Here is a 21,096-nt window from a genome sequence, read left to right on the forward strand (position 1 = left end):
TGGTTTCTCCTGTAGACTGACGATCCCCATTTGGCCCCAGAATTTGGACAGTTGCTGAAAAAGATAAAGATGTGTACTTCCAAAGCCATGTCTGTGTGAACATTTGTGTCAGTGCAATAATTCCACTGTCCAGAAGGCACAGCAGTGAAGGGAGTTCCCTGAATGGGCTAAGCCTACAGAGGCAGGATTTACACCAGGACAGAATGAAATGGGCCTGCAGGAGGGATCTCCTCAATCCTTTGGGCAAGCAATGTGTTAGCATCACCTGTCACTGGATTTTAATGGAGCAACTCAAAATTGATGAGCAGAAAAGAAAAAAAAACATTGTCTAGAAAATTTACAAAATCAGTGCAGTGACAGGAGAGAGGGTATAACTAAAACCATAGTTCTGGAGGGCAAAGAATCTTTATCTTCCACAAGCTCTAGTTTAAAGTACACAATTATTGTGTAACCAATATTTATGATTGACTTATGCCCAACTTTTTATCAATAATAGGTAGCTAGGGGCTGACTATCACAACACCTGATTTCTGACTTCCATTAACTATGTTAAATTCCAACCCAATATAGGGATATCTTTGAAGACCTCACCAGAGTTCAGTGAGAACAGCAGGACCAGCACTGGTATGTCTCTTTTCCTCACAGGGAAAGTGAGGTTCAATATGACCTTAGATGGTCTCTGGACTGTAGTTTGCTTTCTCTGAGTGCTCAGACATGCAATGAATCTGTGGCCCCTGCTCTGTAGTGTCTTGGGCATCCAAAGCATATCCCACTGACGGTCCTTGGGGATGTGATTATGACTATGAAGAATACCAGGGGTTTGGACTATGTATAAACCCTAACTTTACAGATGCCAATTCTTTGGTCAGTAAGGTACTCCACAAGAATGACTCTGAGTATTTTCAGGTCAATCAGTTGGCTGATTTAGTCTCTCATTCACTGCAGGGATCTTTTTTTAAACACTCCTGGCAGATTCAAGTAGTGTTCAAGTAACTTGTTACCACCTAAAGGGGTCAGTGTCTCCCACTGTGTTGTCTCACCCCATTATAAGTTCTCTGGATTCAGCCAGCATCTGGTTTTCCATAGCCTCTGTGCCTCAGTCCTTGTTCATGTCCTGTAGGTCTATCTATCTGGTGAATGTGGGCCCCATGTGACATAATCCTCCCCTCACCCCTCTCTAGACTGAATAACCCTAGCTTCTCCAACTCTACTTCAAATGATGTGGTTGCCAGGCCCTCCTCCCACCCTGAGCAGCATCCATCCTGAATATGTCTCCATCTACAGAGATGTTCATCCCTCTGAAGTGATCTCACCGTGAAATGCATATGTCAGCAATGTGTCAGGGAGAGCTCATGGTATCATGGAGCTGGCAAAGACTCTAGGCCCCACCAGGTCTATCTCTGACTTGAAGCAGGAAAGCCCGGGGAGCAATCCTGACAAGTGTGATGTCTACAAACACACCCACACTGAGAAAAAGCCTGCCTTTTTCCTTTACTGGGGTATCCCTGCTCCCTCCTGGGGCTCTGGAATTGTGATTCTTATTAGAACCACTTTCCCTTTGGTTTCTTCCTTCCTTTAAGGCCCTGCATTTGCTCTTTTGGGACAGATAATTGTGACTGAGTGGCCCCTCCCATGAGGCTTACTCGCCAGGATTTGAGTAACAAGCTATGGGGAGAGTAGGTGGGTGGGTGGGAGCCTAGGGCATCTCTAGGGTTACCGGTCACCTGTGTCAGGGGCGACACACTCGCATTTGTAGGCGGTGATGGAATCAGGCTTAAAGTCCATGTTGATGGGGTAGTACTTGAAGGCACCAATCATCTTCTTGATGGCATCGTAGATAAAGATGAAGCTGATGAGGGTAGAGAAGCCCTCCTCGGTGAAGCGGGTGACATACTTGATGATAAAGCTGGCATCTGTGGCCACCAGGATAAGGCACTGGATGGCTGAGTGCAGGCCAATCCAGAGGCGGAACTCCATGTAGTCCAGGCCATTGCCTCTGGAAGGCAGAGAAGAGGTGGCCTCCAGCCCAGTGTTTTTGACTGTGCTTGACTTCCTAGACCCACCCAGAGTAGCTAGCTCATTTGTCCCTCCTGTGACACAGATGCCCTCCTAGAAACTATAAGAGGACTGGAGATAGCAACAATTCCTGGGAAGGCTTGTCTAGTCTATGAGAATTATGGGAAAGTGTCTCATGTGGAAGGTACTAAGACATTTCAGTTCTCATCCATTTGGTAACAAGCACCCAGGATAAGTGAAAAGTAAGGGATTCTAGAATAAAAGAGTTGGATAGGCCTTAAAGGCCTCATGTTGCAGATAAAATAGAGCCTGTTGCTGTCTGTGCCAGGGAGTAGCTTCTAACCTCCAGCTCAAGGCTTCTCACACACTGCACTGTTTTGTAAATCATAACTGCTCACAATAGAGCAGTGTAAATGCTCTTCTCTTGCCCTGCCTGGGTCAGAAGGGACCACCTGGTAGTCCTTCCCATTGGTAAAGTCAGACTTGGGACCTTCTCACCCTCACTTCTTGTTTGGGACTATTCCCCTGTCCTAATCTTAGCAGACTGTGCCATGTGTGAAAGCAGGTTTGGGGGCTCCAAGGGGCACCTACTTGCTGAAGTCAAAGAGGAGCTTCTCAAAGATGAGGATGGGCCCTGTGCTGCTGAGGATGATGAGAGGCTGTCCCGAGAAGAGGCAGAACAAGGAGCCAGCCATGGCAGTGCCCAGGAAGCTCTCCATCACTCCCTGGGGGCATGAGTGGTGTGAGAATCAGTGAAGGCAAGAAAAGGGTGCTCCTGGCCCCTTTCTGGAGCTAGTTATCTCACCACAAGCCTAGGTCATTGTCCTACCTTTTATTCTGGGCCCTTTTCTTCTCTAAATTCTGCCCCCTATCTTCTACTCCACAACCTCTCCCCTCATAACTGTATCACTTCTCTAATTCCACTTGGTTAAAGGTTCTGTGACTTCTTTCTGGCATCCTTGGGCCTAGAAAATAGGGCTGCTGATGGACATGCTTATCTCAGTCTACTTGTAGAGGCAGTCCATTCATCCATCCAGTCACTTAGTCATTCAAACTTCGATTAGGTTTTAGAGGTCAGAACATTCATTCAGTCGAAAGCCATTAAGGCCTCCTATATACCAGTCTCTGTGTTAGTAGTAGGGACCTATTAGTCAACAATAGAATGTATCTTCACTCCAGTGGGAGATACAGACAAGTAACTAGGCAATTTTTATTTGACAGAGTGCCTAAACTTTGGCACCACTGACATTCAGGCTAGATAATACCTACTGTACCTATAATGCCTGCATATAGACTGCCCAGATTTCACAGATGTTCATGGTAAGCATCCCTCCATTTTGCTGTAGGATATCCTGTGTATGGTAGGATGTGCAGCAGCATCTCTTACCTCTACCTACCAGGTGTCAGTAGCACCCATTCCTCCCAGTTACAACAGTCTCTAGATATTACCTAGTGTTTCCTGGGGTAAAAGACATCTCCTGTGGAGAACTGCCAAAGAGTGTGAGAAGTTTGAGTAAGGTCAGGGTGCCAGAGAATCACCCAGTACGAGTGAGGGGTAGTGAGAATTGGCCTCCAGGGAACTAGCTACAGGAAAGCTGAGACCCAAAAATTGAGCAGGGAATTGATTAGGAGACTAAGGTAAGTGGAGTGATGAGGGTATCCCACGAAGCAGGAACAGTGTTGAAGCTGACAGGAAGTATGTTTTTAAAGAACAGAAAGATGGTTAGGATTGATAGAAAACAAAGCAAAATAAGTGAAGAGAAAGGGAATATTAGGAGATAAGGCTTCAGAGGCAAATAGAGCTTGTCTTGAAGGCCTATTTGGAATTGGAATTTGTGAGTCAAAGTTGATGGGCGAATTGCTGGATGACCATGGTGTCATCTGCTATGTTTGGGAAGTAATGGGAAGAGAGGGAAGGAATAGGCGCAGTGTCGGTCCTTTACCGTGGGGCTCGCAGGGCAGGTGAGTGGATGCAACTAGGAAGCAAGCACTTCTGGATACTGGACCTGCAGTGCAGGGGAGTGGTATAAGCTGGGGAGAGGCGCTCACCTTTATTTATCTAAGGAACTGGGTCTCCACCGTAGTGCTCTGAGCTTCTAAAGGTTCTACCCTGGAAATAGCCTGGGAGAAGACCCTGGCCTTGCCTGGATCTCGGTGTAATGACTGTTTTTCCCAGGGAACCTATGTTGTTGTCATGGTTAACAATTTACCATCTTTCTACAAAGTATCTTAGCTCCAAGTTAAGAATTAAGGTTGATTTTTAAAAAATTAAGTGTACGGAGATGGGGGTGGGGGGAAAGGCTACAATTAGCAACTCAAGCATCAATGGGAAATACAGTATGTAACAAAGTACATGATTCCCCTTTAAACTGAGATCTATTTATACCATCCCTTAATTTGGTCTTTAGTTACACCATATGGCTCTAGATCTTTTAGTAAAGTTGGCTTGTTATTATTTTTTGAGGGGTAAAAGGTTACTAAAAGTGATGGGCTGAACCTTGATGACAGGTGAAACTGAAACTTCAGTTTGAATTTCAAACCTTGGATTATGGGATGAAGCTCTTTACTGCCGCTCATGCAGCAGATTTTACTCACAGTTGCACTCACATCTGCAGCCTATGCCGTATGTCCACATACCTGGTAATTTTCAGTGGCATCCCCCAGAAGCCCACCAAAGGTGATTGCGTTGGTGATGCAGCCGAGGTAGATGAATAGGATGGCAGAAATGGACTGAATGTGGAAGCCGTCGTAGAAGTCACTTGGGAACCAGGGCAGCTTCCTTTTGACATCCAGACACAGGCCACCGAAGAACCTGCTTGAGACAGTGGCTGCTTTCTCTCCACAACCAGTACCAGGGTAGGGCTATTTACAAAAGCCTGTAGACTCTTGGCCAAGGAAGGAAATGTTACTCAAAGTGGATGGAGACAAGGATCTTTCCAGGAGAACATTTAAGATCAGGCAAGAGTTCTCTCAGGACTGATAATAATGACATGTCATATCATGTACACTAGTTAGGGTAGTCATAGAGAAGCTGGATGGAAGAAGGAAGGCATAATGTCCTAGGGGACATTGTCCATGGGGAATGGAGATCCAGGGTTCACAGATGGCTACCTCTTCAGTTCTCTGATTGCCTACAGGAGACCCCTGATTGGTAAACACCAGGTGTGTCCAACTTTAGAAAACATAGAACTCCCAGATTATAACAGATTCATCCAGGATAAGTTCTGAACTTCATAATTAGTTTCTTTGCCCTCTGGAATGACTAAGTGGGGAATTTTAGGTTCAATGTCAGTGATTACTGGGTATGCTATGCCCCTTAGTTCTTAATGCAGTGCTTGGCATGCAGCAGGATTTCTACCTCAATACTTCTGACACTTTGGACAGGATAGTCTGTTGTTATGGGAGGCCGTCCTGTGTATTGAAGGGTTCTGAGCAGCATCCCCAGCCTCTATCTACTAGTGGCAGCTCCCCTTAAACGAAAATGCTGCTGGACTGTTGCCAATGTCCCTTGGTTCAGAACTAGCGGTAGAAGGGGGTCAAGGGTGTACCCAGTTGAGAACCACTGGCTGGCATATAAACATGCCTTTGTAACAACAGGGTAGTCCCTAGGAAAAGGGGAAGTTCCAGGTTCCCTGCCCCAGCTGAGGAGGAAAAAAAAAGAGAGAGAGAGAAGGAATCTGAAGAGAAAAAAGAAGGAAGCAGGATGGAAAGCCAGAAGGAGCCCTGAGGAAGCCACATGGAGCAGCAAGCATATGATGAAGAAACCGTGCTTGTTTCCTGACCCTGGACTGGTTAAGGCAGACGTGGGTGAGATACCTGTAGGGAGGTGACCATGGCAGTGTTTATATTGATTTTGATTTTGCTCTTTCCTCGCAGACTTGTCTGGCCATTTCTGACCCTTTTTCATGGGTCCTGGCCAGAAGGTGCTTTAGTCTTGTGGCGGGCTTTCAGGCCTTCTGTGTTGTATACTCACTGTATTAAAGCCCCTTTTCATTAAAGTCATGTATGTTTTGTCTTGATGTGGCGGATGGCAGAACCCACTTAGAGCAGGCAGGTGGGGTTCAGTGGTGCCCCTCTCCCTGCCTGTAACACCTTCATTCTCAAAGTCATGAGTTACATGTAGCTTTGCAGGGCCATGTCCTTTCTTAAATTTAGATCAACTTGAGTTAGGCCAGGAGTTGGCAAAGAAACCAAAACCAGGAGAGTTTTCTCATTTTGTTAAAAAACTAAAGAAAAGTTTTTGACTAAGTGACATGACGTGAGTTTGAAAAATTACTCCGAAGGTATTATTATGGGTTGAATTGTGTTCTCCCAAAATATATATGGAAATCCTAACCATCGGTACCCATAAAGGTGTCCTGACTTGTGAAGACCTGTGAAATCAGGTCTTCACAGGTGTGATCAAATTAAGATGAAGTCATTGAGAGGCCCAAGTCTGATATGACTTAGAAGAAAAAGAAAATGCCACATTACGACAGAGACACAGAGAGAGGAGGCTCTGTGACCGCGGAGGCAGAGTCTGGAGTGAGGCAGCTGCAAGCCGAGGCCCACCCAGGACTGCACCACTGAAGAGGCGAGAGAGGATTCTCCCCAGAGTCCTAGAGAGACAATGGTATCGTCTACACCTTGATTTGGAACATCTAGTCTCCAAAAGAGTGGGGGAATAAATTTCTGTTGTTTGAGTAACCTTGTATGTGCTAACTTTGTTATAACTGCCCTAGAAAACTAGCAGGTAACACAGGGTGTCTAGAGAAGGGCCTGGGCTCTTCACTCCTGTGTTGGGCCCTCTTTCCCTCTCCTGAGGACACCCTTTACCCAGACCGAGGAGGGTCTTCGAGGACCCTGACAGGAGCAGTGCAGCCATGAGGCCCTCTGGCCCCAGTGGTCCCTGCAGGTCCCCCATCGTCCCCACAGGGTATGAGAAGGTAAGACAGCTAAAGGACAGTGGCATCATGGTCAGGTCTGGGTGGGCACCTTCCTGTCCAGATAAGCTCTTCCCCAATTTCATGCATGGCTGGCATCTCTCCATCATCTCCGCTGCTCCCTCCGCTGGTGCCGGCCCCTCCGCCACCGCTACCTCCGGCTGCGCTTCCTGCGCTGGCTCCGCCACCTCCTGCCACTGAGCCGTTCACCTGGCCAAGCTCCATCAGGGAGAAGACGGACTTCCTGGGGGGAGAAGGGAGACCGGGCCTGCGGGCTCTGCGTCCTCTCCAGGAGTGTCCCTGGAATACCCCTTAACTTCTTACACAAATCAAGAAATGTCTTAAAACATAGAAAAAGATCTACCTGCGTAGGTCCTGACAATACCCACATACAGATTGCCCAGATTTTATAGATGTTCACATTCAGCATTTTCGCCTTTAATTATTTTTAGAGAAATAAAATGAAGGAAAAGAGTATGAAGGCGGGCATGTCGACATCTTTTAAAGCCACACATACAATAGAAAGGAAGCTGACAGCCACGCAGCTTCTAGGGTCCCATGGTCTCTCCTTTTGCCCCTCCCTCACATGACACAAGCTATGCAACTTCTATCGACTGACAAATTCTGGAGAGAAAAGGAAAAGCTCTGAAAAATCAGAATTTCCACTGCTAACTTATGCTCCGACCTCCCTTTTTTGTATGATCATAATATCAAAATATTCTGAGCAACCATCAGTTTACAACTGGATTGCCTCAGGCGGCTGCCTGGCCCAGGCACGCTGCCCTGGGTGGGAAATTCCTGTGTCTCCTGAGACAAAAGGCAAAGCCCCAGGAGAAATAAGACCCCAGAGCATAACAACTCCTGGGAAGCTTCCTTGGTTTCTTTAAAATAAAAAGCAAATCTCAGCTAAGATTCCCAGGACAGAAGGATTCATGACCAATTTTTAACTGTATTTACACAGGTGTTGCTTAATACACAACTGTACAACTTTCTCTTAATTTACTCCTTTTTAAAACAAGCACTAACTACTCTCTGCTAGCCTTAAATTAGCCATTAGTTTTTCTTTAGACAATCACTGGTAACACTGCTAACACAATTTTTTACTTCCCTAAAACCCCTAATAACCTTTTGCTAACAAGTTCATCCTTTCCCAGACCTCTCTTCCCTTGAGTTATAGCTAAACACCTGTATACATGACAATTACCACAAAAATGTATAATTTAGTATACCATACTGTGTTAAGAAAAAAATGCTTTGTTCCCTTTGACCTTGAGAACATTTATGACAATTTATGGCCATCTCTCATTAACTTACCCTATGCATTATTACAATTAACTACTTGCTACACAGTATAAATAAAGACCTGCTGAGGCAATGAGCAGGGAGATTTGCACCCAACTCTGACTCCCGTGTCTCCTCACACCCGCTCCCTTCTCCCTTTTTGGAATCTCCGCTTGCTGATGCCTTCCCACCTTAGGGCCCTCCCTGTCTCGCCTCCTCGATAGTTGGGGTTGGTCCCCAACACTCACATACGCACCTTTTGTCAGCAGAAGGCACCTTCTTGGGGGGCTCAATTCGGATATTTGGATCCCATTCACCTGGGGGGAGAACAATGACCTCATCCAGAAACTCATCAATTCCTGCGATTAGATCTTCCCGATTTCGGGCTTTGTAGGCCACATCACTGAAAAGCTGGCAGGGCAAGAGGATGAGGAAGAGAAAGGTCAGCTTGTGGGCTGATGCACCCTTGTTATCCACCTCCTGGGAGCACACTGCATATAGTTTCAAAGAAAATCACTTTGAACTACTGACTGCTCCTGTGCCAATCTGCTCTCCATTCTTTTTTTTTTTTTTAAGATTTATTTATTTATGTATACAGAACTGGAGTACAGGCCAGAGGTGCAGGGATGGTGAGCGGATTCACCAGAGACAGAGTGGGAAGCAGAACAGGCCAACTGACAAAATACACTGCTGAGGGGAGCAGCGGGAGGGTCAGGAGAAGTCTGTGTGCCATGTGGGTCAACTCTGGGGCTTGGGGATCGAACTCATGCGAAAGTGGCTTTAGCTTCTTAGTGCTGTGCTTTAACCCGCTGCACCACCAGGGAGGGCCCTCCTTTCCATTTTTGAGATGAGAACAGAGCAGGTGTGACATGGCACGAGGGGAAGCAGCAGCTTTGGGGAAGATACACTCTCCTGGCCCAACAGGCAGATTTCCTCCACACTCTTGCTCCAGGACTTTGGCTGAGTTACTTTCTGTTTTCAGTTTTACGCAGAGCAGTTCATTAGAAAACCTGTGATGGTCATGCTTGTGTTTCAAGTCCTTCTGGCTTTCATCACTCTGGGGGTTTGTGTGAACTCAGCCCTGCCAGCAGGCTGAGTAGTCTCCAGCCCATCTCTTTGATGTCCTCTCCTGCCCTTGAAGACCTTACACCAAGCCTACATCAAATTTCCCTGCCTCCCTGGTCTCCCAAAGGGAAGTGACTAGTTCCTCATGCTCATCATCCTCAGCACCCTGCAGTGGGCCTGGCCCTGGTACACAGCAGGTTCAAAGGTGTCTGTTGTGTAAATGAATAGATGAAACACAGTGCTTGAGGGCAGACCCAGGACATTCAGGAGTATGTCCCCTTCTTGTTCCACTTACATCATCTACCATGAGGGTTGCGATGGCACGGCCAATTTCATTGTAGGATTTTGCTCTCCCAGAAGGTCCCAGCAATATGAACAGAAACCTGCAAAGACGGAGGAGGGTGAGAAGGGAAATTAGAAGCAAGTGAAGACTAGACTTCTCTGGCTTTAAACAGTATCCATTCTTACCTCTATAACTGCCATAAACTTGTCCCTTCCCTCCTCTGGACCCACATTTGCTCTGGAGAGACATTTCCCTTCACTCCTACTAGCTCCCCCTTGAGCACCATGTTTTGGTGTCCTACAGATCACCCAACAGCATCTCCCCTATCTGTTGGCGCCTTTTCAATGATTTTTTTTAAAGACTTATTTTATTTATTTATTCATTGAAGAACTTGGGTGTAGGCCAAAGGTGCAGGGGGTGAGAGGATTCACCAGGGACAGAATGAGTGAGGAGCAGAACAGGCAGATCTACTGAAATACACTGCTGAGGGGCAGCAGGCAAAACAGGTGAGGTCTGCTGTGCCATGTGGGTTGGCTCCCTGGCCGGGGATGGAACTTGTACTGCAATAGCTGATGATAGCTTGACCCCCTGCACCACCAGGGAGGCCCACCTGAATGATCATTTTAAATGAACTCTTAAACACTTCCCTAGGCAGAAGAGTTCCCTCCCTGGCCAATTAATTCCCAAGTTTTCTTTATCCAATAACACATGGACAGTGGGCTATTTGGGGGCTGGTGTGGTGGGCAGATCCCAACAGCTCCCACCTGGTGGGGACGGGCACCTCTGTCACTCCTCCGAGCATGGCTGACTGGATGAGACGCACAAAGGCAATGAAAGGCTGGTCCAGGAAGTCCACCTCGCCCACGAGCACATTAGAGGCTTCTGAGTCCTTGGGGATCTTCTTCATGAATTTGTTTTTCCGCTGGGTGGGGAAAGGGAAAGAGATGCCTGTGGATATTCCCACATAGTAGTTCCAACTCTCATTCCCTTCCCCCTCTCAAACTGCTGTGGAGGTCTAACTAAAAAAAATTCTCCTACTTTCTTAAGACGCCAATAGAAAGAGCCAAACACTCTCCCTTCTTCTGCAGATGAGGCTCATTCTTGGTTAACCCAGAAACAAATTAAGCCTTTGCACAGGCAATAAGACCTCCAAGACAAGGCTTGATGGGTGAAAACTTTACTCAACTGAAGTGTGGGCTAAGTTGACTGGCCATCAGGCCTCACCCCCAGGCTCCTGGAGCCCATGCACTTCAGCTGCCCAGAACCCCCTCCCTGACTTCACCTGGGTGACGAGGGAAGGAGTAAGGCTGTTCTGATTGCCAGGTGGAAAGCTTTGCTTTCTCTTTACCACCAGCTTCCTGGCTGGATCAATCTTGGGACCCTGCTTCCAAGTCTGCAGAAGATTTCTAGGCCCCCAAGTCATTGCCAAGGGAACTCCCCAAAATCTCATCACTTCTCAGAGTTTGTAACTGAGACTACCAAGGTGCCCTCTCTCCAGTCCCTTTGACTAGCGCCTGCTCAGAGCAGGAAGGTCGAATAGGCAGAGCAAATGGGGTCCAGTGTGAGAGGTACTGGAGGCAAACCATCTACCCAATCATATTTACAACTCCATGCATAGGCGGAAGACTCCACTCTTCTCAAGTCCTCTTTTATGATGAAAATGCCCCCAAGGACATCACAGGTGTGCTCTTCTTAGTGCCCCCACTAGGCAGGGGGCAGGCCCAGGGGACAGGAGGAGAAGAGGGGGGTCAAAGGAGTGCCCTGGGGAATGGGGCTTTGAAAACAATTTGGGGCAGTATGCAGCTCAAGAAATACACTTATAATCCAGGAGAGGAGAGGAACTGACACATGACCTTGGCCTGCCTTGAAGGTTGTGATGTGCTTGGTAAGGAGGCTGGGCAATAGCTCCCCAGAAATGGGCCATGCTCGTATTCTGGCCACTCTGGCTTGACCATAAGCCACAGAATTTGGCCAACTGGAGTCTGCTGACCCCCTTCCTGAGCCTCTAGGGACTTTGGTCCAGCTCTGCCAAGTCAGCACCCACAGCCACTCATGCAAACTTCTGTCCCCACAGGAGCCACTGCTACCTGCAAGTACTAAGCAGCCGCTTCACCCATCAATCAGAAGAGCTAGAGCTGGGTGCAAGGTGCTGAGCTCTGATCCCTAAATTAAGGCAGCACTGTCTAGGGAAAGTGATAAGATAGTAAAAGGTTTACTAGGCAATGCTTTCTTGTCATGGCTTTGCTGTCTGTGTGTGTGACCACAGTAAAGTGAGGTTTTCCTCTAAATATGCCAGCATACTCTGCCATGTCCTTCCTAAATTAAGAGGTTTCCAGTCAGACTGCCTGAACAAAATCGTGGCTCTGCCACCTTTCAGCCACATGAACTTAGGCATGTTATTTTATGCTTTAAACCTTTAAGTTCTCATCAATAGAATGGAGATGATAATAGTACCTTGTGATGCTGCACAAAGCACTCTATAGTAACACGCTGCAGTGTATGGACCTCACGTGTTAATTGATGCTATTATTATTGCTATTTTATTATTTAAGCCAAAAGGCTCTTGAGACCCTGACTTGAGGACTTGCTTTTGTTTTGCCTTCTACCACACTTGGCTGCAGGCCCCTAGGCCCCAAGGAGCCCCTACAAAATTTTAGGTTTCTTTCACCCGAGGGCACAGGCAAGGGCAACATGAGGCCTTCTATCAGTGAGGTGCTCAGAGGGCATTGTTCTGGGCTTTCTGGATCTTGGGCCTTAGTACTCGGCCTCACCCTGTCTTTAAGATTCTGATCTCATCAGAATCAGAATTTTTTTTAGGACATAAAATTTGACTTCATCCTGTCCAAGATGAAGAGAAGACATACTCTTGGGCAGTCCAATTAATTTGTTCTCACTGCTGCCCCTACTACTCCTCTGCCAGTTCAAATCCCCATTTTAAAAGCGTTTATGTCATGAAGGACTGTAGGCTGGTCCTCTCTTTCTTACAGATCGCAAGCTTAGGGGTAGCTAGTACCTCCTTGATCATGCTTTTCTGCCTTCCCCCACACCCCCTCCCTCCCAGGGCCTGCACAGATCCCATACCTTGGGCTTCATCAGTAACCTGATGGAATGCGCAGAGCTGCCAAGACAACAGCCCCATCCTGGCCATTCCTGGGGATTCAGCACCATGGGAGTGAATTCTGCCTCTGGGGAAACCCCTAAAACCAAGGTTTCCTCCTCCCTGGCCCTCCACTTCAAGTGCAGGGGTTTTACTACCTGGTCTGTGTTCGGGGTGCGAGAAATATCATTCATGCTTCTGCTCTGGGCATGACCTAGGAGAGAAGGAAAAGAAGGTCCATCAGAGGAAGCCAGGCTCTCACAAGGCCTTTTTCTTTGTTCCCTAAAGAGTTTCTCCCCTCTTTATAAGAAAGCAAGATCCCACTGCTTTCCTTATTCTGCAGCCCCCCTTGAGCTAGCACCCACTCTTTTCTTCCCTTCAAAGGCAGCTTTCTTTAAAAAGTGGCTAGATTCCAGGTTCCACCTCTTCCTTCCCACTGCATCTGGTCTCTGCCCCTCTGTGTCACTTTCTTGAGCAGAACCAAGATATCAGCTGGCTGTGAGCCAGACCGTGATGGTAGAGAAGGCCAGAACCATATTATCAGACATGTGGCAGGTGCCTCAAAACCTGGACTTTGTTGGAGTGAGATCAGTTTCACATACATCCTCCATGACACATGCATCTTTAAAGGTGACAGAGAATTTTGGGTTGGCAAAGGGAAGGAGGCAGGGCTTTCCCTGGGGAGAGTAGTACTGGTGAATTATCTGAGCTACTCAATGGTTCTTTCCTTGACTAAAACAGGACTCATTCCCATCAGCAGCCAAATCCAGTGCACCTGCACAGACCTGCTACTTCCAGACACTCTGGGGCCTGTGGTGTCCCCTTGCTCCAGAGCTCTGCACTCCCTGGCTTCCTTCCATTCACAACTGGGAGTCTCTCCTGCCGGGCACTCCTCAGGGTCTTGTCTCGCCCTCATCCCCTCCAAGATCTCACCAGAAGCCAGTCCATGTTTAGGTAAAAGTTGGGTTCTTCTTGATGAATGTCCTAAGAATTCTAGCTAGATTGGGGGCTTTATCTTCTCTGCCAATGAAAATCGACATTCTACAGCTGCCATGGCCCTGTCACGCAGAGGCAAAGAACACACTCACACAGACGACCATAGTTTGCACTCTGCGGCATCCTCAGGTCCTCAGTGGAGCGGTGTACTGGGCCGGCCCCCGGGCTGCGGGCAGGGCTGCGATCTGGGATGAAGAACAGGGGTTTGGCTTCAGCAGCCTGCCTGGCACACTAGCACAGTATACCTTTCCAGTCATTTCACCTAAACAAAGGCTGTCACACATGTCTCCCAGGAAGAAGGGGTTTTTGACTGTTTTTGAAACAAGTTAATGTTCTCAATACGACTACAAAGAAAATATTGGTACTATTTGAACTAGAGACAGTTGATTAAATAGGCACCAGGTGTTGTAGGCAGTCTGTACACTCCTAATTCTCCCACTTCCTGGGCTGCATGACCTTAGGCAAGTAACTTGACCTCTCTGTGTTTCAGGCACCTCATTTGTGAAATGAGGATGACAAGCACAGTATCTTGTTAGAGGGTTTTTGTGGGAATGAACTGAATTAACTGAATGAACTGAATTAACTCATGTGAAGCATTCAGACAGTGCCTAGAACATGGTGAAGTGCTCAGAATGTATCTATTATTACTATGACATGCTAAGCACTTCACATCTTAAAATACTTCACCTACAGAGATTCCTTAAGATTCTATACAGAAAAGCTTTGTTCTGATTACTTGATTTATCTAACAGGTCAAAAAAGGCTATTGTCTGAGCATCCTGACTCTGGGTTGTGGGTTTGAAGTGTGTGCAAGGGGGACCTCCCTGCTGGCCCAACGGGTTAGAGTGCAGCATTACAACCTAGCTGCAGCAACTTCAGTGTGAGTTCGATCCCCAATCCTGGAGGTGACCCATATGGCGCAATAGACTTCTGACCTGCCTGCTGCTCCCCTCAGCAGTGTACTTCGTAGATCTGCCTATTCTTCTCCCCTCTCTGTCTCTGCCCCTGCACCTCTGGTCTTTACCCCAGCTCTGTGTACATAAATAAACAAATCTTTTTTAAAAAAAGGAAAAAGAAATATGCACATGGTACATTCTCCTCTTCCTAGTGGTTCCATACTCTGCTCATTGGAATAACACCAGCTGCCAGGTATCCAGAGCTTGGCACCTTCTCCCAATTTGATGTACTTTGTTTTCTGCTGAGGCTCTTGGCTCCTGTTGGGGGCTTGGTTGGAAACTTTAAACCTTTCCATAAACAAGTCATCTCTACTAGCATTTTGCAACCCCTGTCTGTATTTGAGACTCTCAGTTGCAGTACACTACTAAGGATGAGAATAACCTCTTCCTAGAAATGGTTCTACTCTGGTGATAGGGACACTGAAGTATAACTGGGGTCCTTGCAGGCATGTCCAAGAAAAAATCTGAAGGATCCCCAGAACCTCAGAATATCTCCAGAATCATAAAGTGCAGGAAGCCTCCAAGTTGCCAGGATATTCCAGCCACTATGGTGTGCTTACCTGGGCACCAGGGTACAATGGTCCCCACATGCCCAGTGCCCCCCAGGTGTGGCTTGACTCACTAGTGGTGGAGGAGACTGACTTTCCAATGTCGACCAAGGAGCGGTGGATGGGTTTCTTGGTTTGATGACGGTGTTTCCTTAGGAGGACATAGCTGACCCTCTCCCGGAGCTCTGGCCGCAGGAGGCCATCCTCAATTTGCTTCTCAATAACATCATCTAAGTGGGAAGCAAACACTGTCAAGCACAGAATGGAGTGGTAGAAGGTGGGGTGGTCATCGTTTCATTTGTCATTGGTGGGATTAAAAGTGGGCTAAGAGTGGTGGGCATGAAGCAATAGCCACAAATTGTGGTAAACTGTACATCACAAGCCCTCAGCCTCCTTAAATGTGTGTATGTGTTGAATTCTCTGCTCTACCCATCAATGACATTGTGAAAGCAGATGAAATAGTACATATGAGAGTAACCCAAGAAGCCCCCAAGCGCTGTGCTAAGTGGTTTAATCTAACATGAATTATTTTTGGAGAAGTATTTTGGGCAAAGTCCTTCTGGCAAAATCAGATGCTCCATAACAAAATTCACGGAAAGCTTTAGGATCAATAAGGCAAATCCATCTCTCCCTTCACAACTCCATTAAATGTGAGCTAATTTCCTGAAGATGAATAATGATCTGTTAACTCTGGCTGAAAAACAGGCTGCCACGATTATAGTGTCTCTAACCACACCAAGAAGCCCCCCCACCCCTGGCTTGTGGGGCACAGAGGCCCCTGACTCACCTATGATCTGTGGCAGGGAGCCACTGTCCAAGTCGAGCAGCACTGTGCCCGTCTGCAGGAAGGTCCGGAGCTCAAAGAGACTGTGCAGGGACAGCGTGGACACGTGGGGCTTGCTCCAGCGTTCACCTCCTTCCTCTACCTTTTCTTCAAATTTTATCCACCTGGAAGGGGTAAGGATGGGGCTCAGCATGGCCAGTGCCCTCAGGAAGAACCCCTATCCGGGTTTCCCCAGGACAGAAATGCTCTGCAAGTCACGCTGTGCAGGTTACTGGGGCATTGGTGCTACACTCTCAGGCAGAGGACCTCTTGGGAACCCCCTCACTCTTTCCCCCACTGCCCAGGATGCTGTAATGTTCAGGTCACAGTGACACCCAGGGATTACTACAAATAAGCAAGAAGGATCTTCTAGGAAATGTTCTTAAAAATACACACTACTTGTAATAATAAAAAAAAAATACACACTACTGTACATTTACCAAAAGTCATTAAAATGCACCACTAAATGAAAGAGCTTTATGGTATTCTATAATAAAACTCCAAGAAAAAAAGTCTGCTCGAATTTGGTCACCAGAATTTGCCTCATGGGATATGGTTTGTGGGGCTAGAGAAAGCATTCCCTGACAAAACATTCTCCCAAGATTCTCTCCAAAGCCAGGGGATTGTACATGTCCCACTCGGGAGTCTGGTTCTCAGAGTTCAGGTTAAAAGTCCTAAATTTCATCTGGGCAAGGAAGAAAGTAAGTCAAAGATATATAGAAATTTATATACATAAATTTCCGCACACATAAGCTGGGATTGAGGGGATCATAAGCAAAGGCACCCGGCAGCTGGACAGAGCAGCACCAGCCTGTACTTCCCTGCAGAGGGCACCACCCACAGCCCAGAGAGCTGCCAGGAGAGAACAGATCCTCCTGGTTGGAGACAAACTAGCTCAGCTTTGTAAAATGTCAACTTCAAATCACTGGTGGCTTTAAGTTATTCCAGTCAAAAGTCCAAGGGAGTACTTTTGGGCCATGTTCTAAAGTTCCACTGAAAAAGTGAAGCTGAGAGTTGTTGGAGAAATTCTAAAGATTTTAGACTTGGAGAAAGTCCAAAAATGAAGAATGGGACAAGCTTTCAACAGATACATAAATTTGCCAAGAAGCTGGAATAATTAAAGCAGTGTGTTCCCAGTCCAGATGTAGACAAAGGAAACAAAGAGACCACAGTCCAGAAAAAGGCCTGGGACCCCCCCTCGGGACTTGGGTTTTGATAGAGGAGCTGGTTAAAAGATGATCAACTGAAACATAAATAGTTAAGTACTTACTTCTCACCAAACTTGATATTAGATTCTATGTGGAGTAAATGTGAATATAAAATACATCTATACTGGAATATAATACAGCCCTAAAAGGAAGGAAATTCTGACATATGCTACAAAATGGGTGAAACTTGAAGATATTATCATAAGTGAAATAAACCATCATAAAAGGACAAGTACCATGTAATTCCACTTACATGAAAAGATTGAATTCATAGAGAGAGAAAGTAGAAGGCATGTTGCCTGCAAATGAGGGGCTGGGTAGTGGAAGTCAGTGTTTAAATGGGACAGAGTTTTAGTTTTGCAAGATGTAAACATTCTGGAGGTGGAGGATGATGGTGATTACACAACTATGTGAATGTTTTTAACTCCATTGCATGCTATTCTTAAAAGTAGTTAAAATGGTAAAGTTTATGAAATATATATTTATTACAATTAAATACATTATAAATCTGTAATTAAAATGTATATCAGAGAATCTAGGGAGTATTCTTATATTCTTGATTGAAAAGCATTTTTATATTCGGAAAAAGGCTTCCTAAGCAAGGTATAAAACCATAAAGGATGCCCTCCCTGGTGGCACAACAGGTTAGGATGCAGCACTGCAAGCTGGCTATAGCTGCTTCAGTGTGAGTTCCATCCTGCCTCAGAGGTGATCCACATGGCACGGCAGACCTCTCCTGTCTCTCCCGCTGCTCCCCTCAGCAGTGTACTTCGTCAATCTGCCTGTTCTGCTCCCCACTCTGTCTCTGGTAAATCCTTTCACCACACCTGCACCTTTGGCCTGTACCCCAGTTCTCTATGCATAAATAAATAAATCTTTAAAAAAAACATAACGGAAAAAAATGAACTGATTTTCTAATATAAAAATAAAATTGGGTAACAAAAATATATTTACATAAAATACTTTGGATAACAAAATAAGACATAAAGAGGAAATTCAGTGGGAGGCAATACACTGCAAAATATTTGCAACAAACAGGACATCAAAAGATTGATATTTATTAACATTCACAAGAAAATCTCAAATTACCCAACTGAACAGGAAAAATTCTAAGGAAAAGAAGATGGCAGTAAACATGAAGAGATGCTCAACTTTACTATTAATCAAGGACTTTTAGATTACCGCCAACGCAACGACAGCATTCATTACGCCTATTGGCATAAGTGGAAAAGACTGGCGGCCTCCTTTGGTGGAAACGCAGAGGGATGAGCACTGCAGCTACCTATGCTGCAGGTGTGTGCACATGCCACTGCACCGTCTTCCTAGTGTGGGGAGCGGGGCTGCTTCTTTCCACATTCAGCAAGCATGTCTTTTGACTAGTGGTCCTATTTCTAGGAAATCAGTACAGGAATAGCATCACATACGTATACTAGGTAATACGTATACCAGGATGACATCTTTTCCAGCTTTGTCCATGACTGAAGAGCTGGAAAACACCAACTATTAGTAGAAGCATGGTTCCACTGACTGTGTGCCCATGCTGTAGATTTACCCGCAGAGGAAAACAGTATGAGGGTGATCTATGTGTACTGGCAGGATGGGTAATGCCATCCCATTTGAAAAATGAAAGATTTTCTCATGTTCAAAAGTATCCAGTAGTTTTGGAGGATATCTGTCAAATGGTTAACAGTGGTGACTGCTGAGGAGAGGGGTGGGTGACCAGTGAGGGAAGATTTCAACAGCTTTCATTCTATTTGGGCTAACCAGTTTAGTAAGGACACAGCCTGTGGAGCACGATGACTAGGTTTTGAACTCCAGCTTCATTATTTACTAGCTGGGAGCTTGGACAAGTTACTTAATCTCTCTTCATCTTTATTTTCTTTAGGAATAAAGATAGTAGATATTCATAGTAACTAGAGCAGTGCCTGGCACATAATACAGTGTATTAGCTATTAATGTAAAAATTGAGAAAAATGCTTTTGCAATACTGGAAATTAGAAAGTGAAGACTCTCCAAGCTCTCCCAACCAGAAGGTTCCATGGTTAATATCTTGATGACAATTATTGCATATTTGTGTGTGCATGAATGTACAGGTATACAAGTGTACACATTTAAATTTATGGCACCATAAGGACATGCTATCAAATGAATGTCCTTTCATGTCTATAAATGTCCACAGATATTCAGATCATTTAAAGGATCCTCAATATTTCACTGTATGAACGTACATTAATTGAACAAACAATCCTCATTTGGCAGACATCTAACTATTTCTGACCATTCACTTGATGAATATCATGCATGAATCAGTGTGAGTCTCTGGTAGTGGGCAGGGGACAGAGACACTAGACTGTCCATGAGTTAACTGGTAACCGTTGAAGTTGGGTGATGGTTATGTGGGGGTTCATTCTAATTCACACTACTTTTGTATAAATTTAAATTCCCCACAATAAAATGCTTAACCTCTAAAAAGCCTCTGACCAAAGCCAGGCTTAAAAATTCACAGAAGCCTGATAAAATGGTTAATGTGTAATCTCTCAAGTAATTCACTGCAAAGTGACCTTTATTCCATGGTTGACTTCAAAGTGTGAAATTAGAGTTGGGGAAACAGGTCAAAGAGAAAAAAAATCTAGCTGGAAAGGGGACTCGCAAGCCACTAGTGGGCGCCAGGTGCCCCTCTGAAGGATGGGAAAGACCTTCAAGAGTGGCATGTCACAAAAAGCAATTCTCTATTACACAAAGAGTGTTCAGAACTGAATCCTTTTCTGTGACTAGTAACTTCACTACAGATATGACTAGAGGAAAGTGCTGTTCAGGCATATGAATTAGCAGCTCTCCACTTAAGCTGCAGTAGGCCATTTGGCAACCCTTAAAAACCCTGACACCCCCAGACTAATTACATAAGAATCTCAGGTCCCTGGAATCAGAGGTCAAGTACTTTTTACAAGGAAAATACAGGCCTTCCAGAAGACAACACAATGAGCAGGCTGTTAAGTTTGGTTAGATAAGAAAATTTGGAAACAATCTATAAACATTGTGATTGGAGCAAAAGATCTATTTATTTTACAGAGCAATAATTGGTTCTTTTGCTTGCAAAAATTCCCTTTAGGATAATTGCAATTTTATAGATTAAAAAGGTAATTTGTAAAATGCAACTTTTAAGGTTAAGAATACATTGCCTATAAACATTTGTTTTAATAATTATAGTTCTGCAAATTTCTTTCTTGGAGAAAGTCAAGCTTATTCAGTAGGAAGTTGTACCCACGCTCTGCAATTCTCTATGTGTGTGGCCCCACTGACTTTATTCTGAAACTCTCTACCCCCACTCACCTCTCACCTGCCACAGACTTGACTTCTGCACATTAGTTACAAAGCATCAAGACAGAGTTTGTGCTTTCTGCCTAAGGTTTATAATAAATTACAGGTTTATTTTTTAAAAGAAATGTGAGTGAGTTTTTCTCCATGACACAGTAAAACTACTTAACTCAACATTGAGTCATATCAACACCCTGAATGTTCTAGCAGAAAACAAGGGTCAATATTGATTCTTTTGAGCCCATAAAGAATTTTCCTAGCAATATCCAAGGAAACATCAAATACTCCCTAGTTTCATTCTTTAAGAAAGGTACCAACAGATGATTTATGGGAGGAAAGTTTTCAAAAGGGGAATCCCTAAGCAAATTCTTGCTCATTCCTACAATTTGGCAAATTTTACAACATAGTGATATATACATTAAAATATATATATACTGGCCCTCCCTGGTGGCGCAGCGGGTTAAAGCACTGCACTAAGAAACTAAGCCACTTCCGCATGAGTTCGATTCCTGCCTGCCCCGGAGGCGACCACATGGCGAGTCAGACCTCTCCTGACCGCCCGCTGCTCCCCTCAGCAGTGTACTTC

General features: G+C 45.5%; 1 protein-coding gene across 1 annotated transcript in view; it reads right to left on the reverse strand.

Moving 5' to 3' along the window:
• The window catches only part of SLC4A5 (solute carrier family 4 (sodium bicarbonate cotransporter), member 5), a 73,561-nt gene that overhangs the window by 30,964 nt on the left and 21,501 nt on the right, over positions 1–21,096 (reverse strand). Inside the window, exons 4-14 of the mRNA XM_004691544.2 lie at positions 15,952–16,112; positions 15,239–15,394; positions 13,753–13,845; positions 12,823–12,878; positions 10,332–10,489; positions 9,580–9,667; positions 8,476–8,630; positions 6,991–7,182; positions 4,654–4,828; positions 2,608–2,741; positions 1,725–1,996 (exon numbers count right to left, since the gene is read on the reverse strand). Coding sequence (XP_004691601.1) covers positions 1,725–1,996; positions 2,608–2,741; positions 4,654–4,828; positions 6,991–7,182; positions 8,476–8,630; positions 9,580–9,667; positions 10,332–10,489; positions 12,823–12,878; positions 13,753–13,845; positions 15,239–15,394; positions 15,952–16,112 — 1,640 coding nt within the window. The remainder of the gene's footprint in view (positions 1–1,724; positions 1,997–2,607; positions 2,742–4,653; positions 4,829–6,990; positions 7,183–8,475; positions 8,631–9,579; positions 9,668–10,331; positions 10,490–12,822; positions 12,879–13,752; positions 13,846–15,238; positions 15,395–15,951; positions 16,113–21,096) is intronic.

This window comes from Condylura cristata, unplaced genomic scaffold (assembly GCF_000260355.1).
Source record: "Condylura cristata isolate star-nosed mole 26May11 unplaced genomic scaffold, ConCri1.0 scaffold00031, whole genome shotgun sequence".
NCBI lineage: Eukaryota > Metazoa > Chordata > Mammalia > Eulipotyphla > Talpidae > Condylura > Condylura cristata.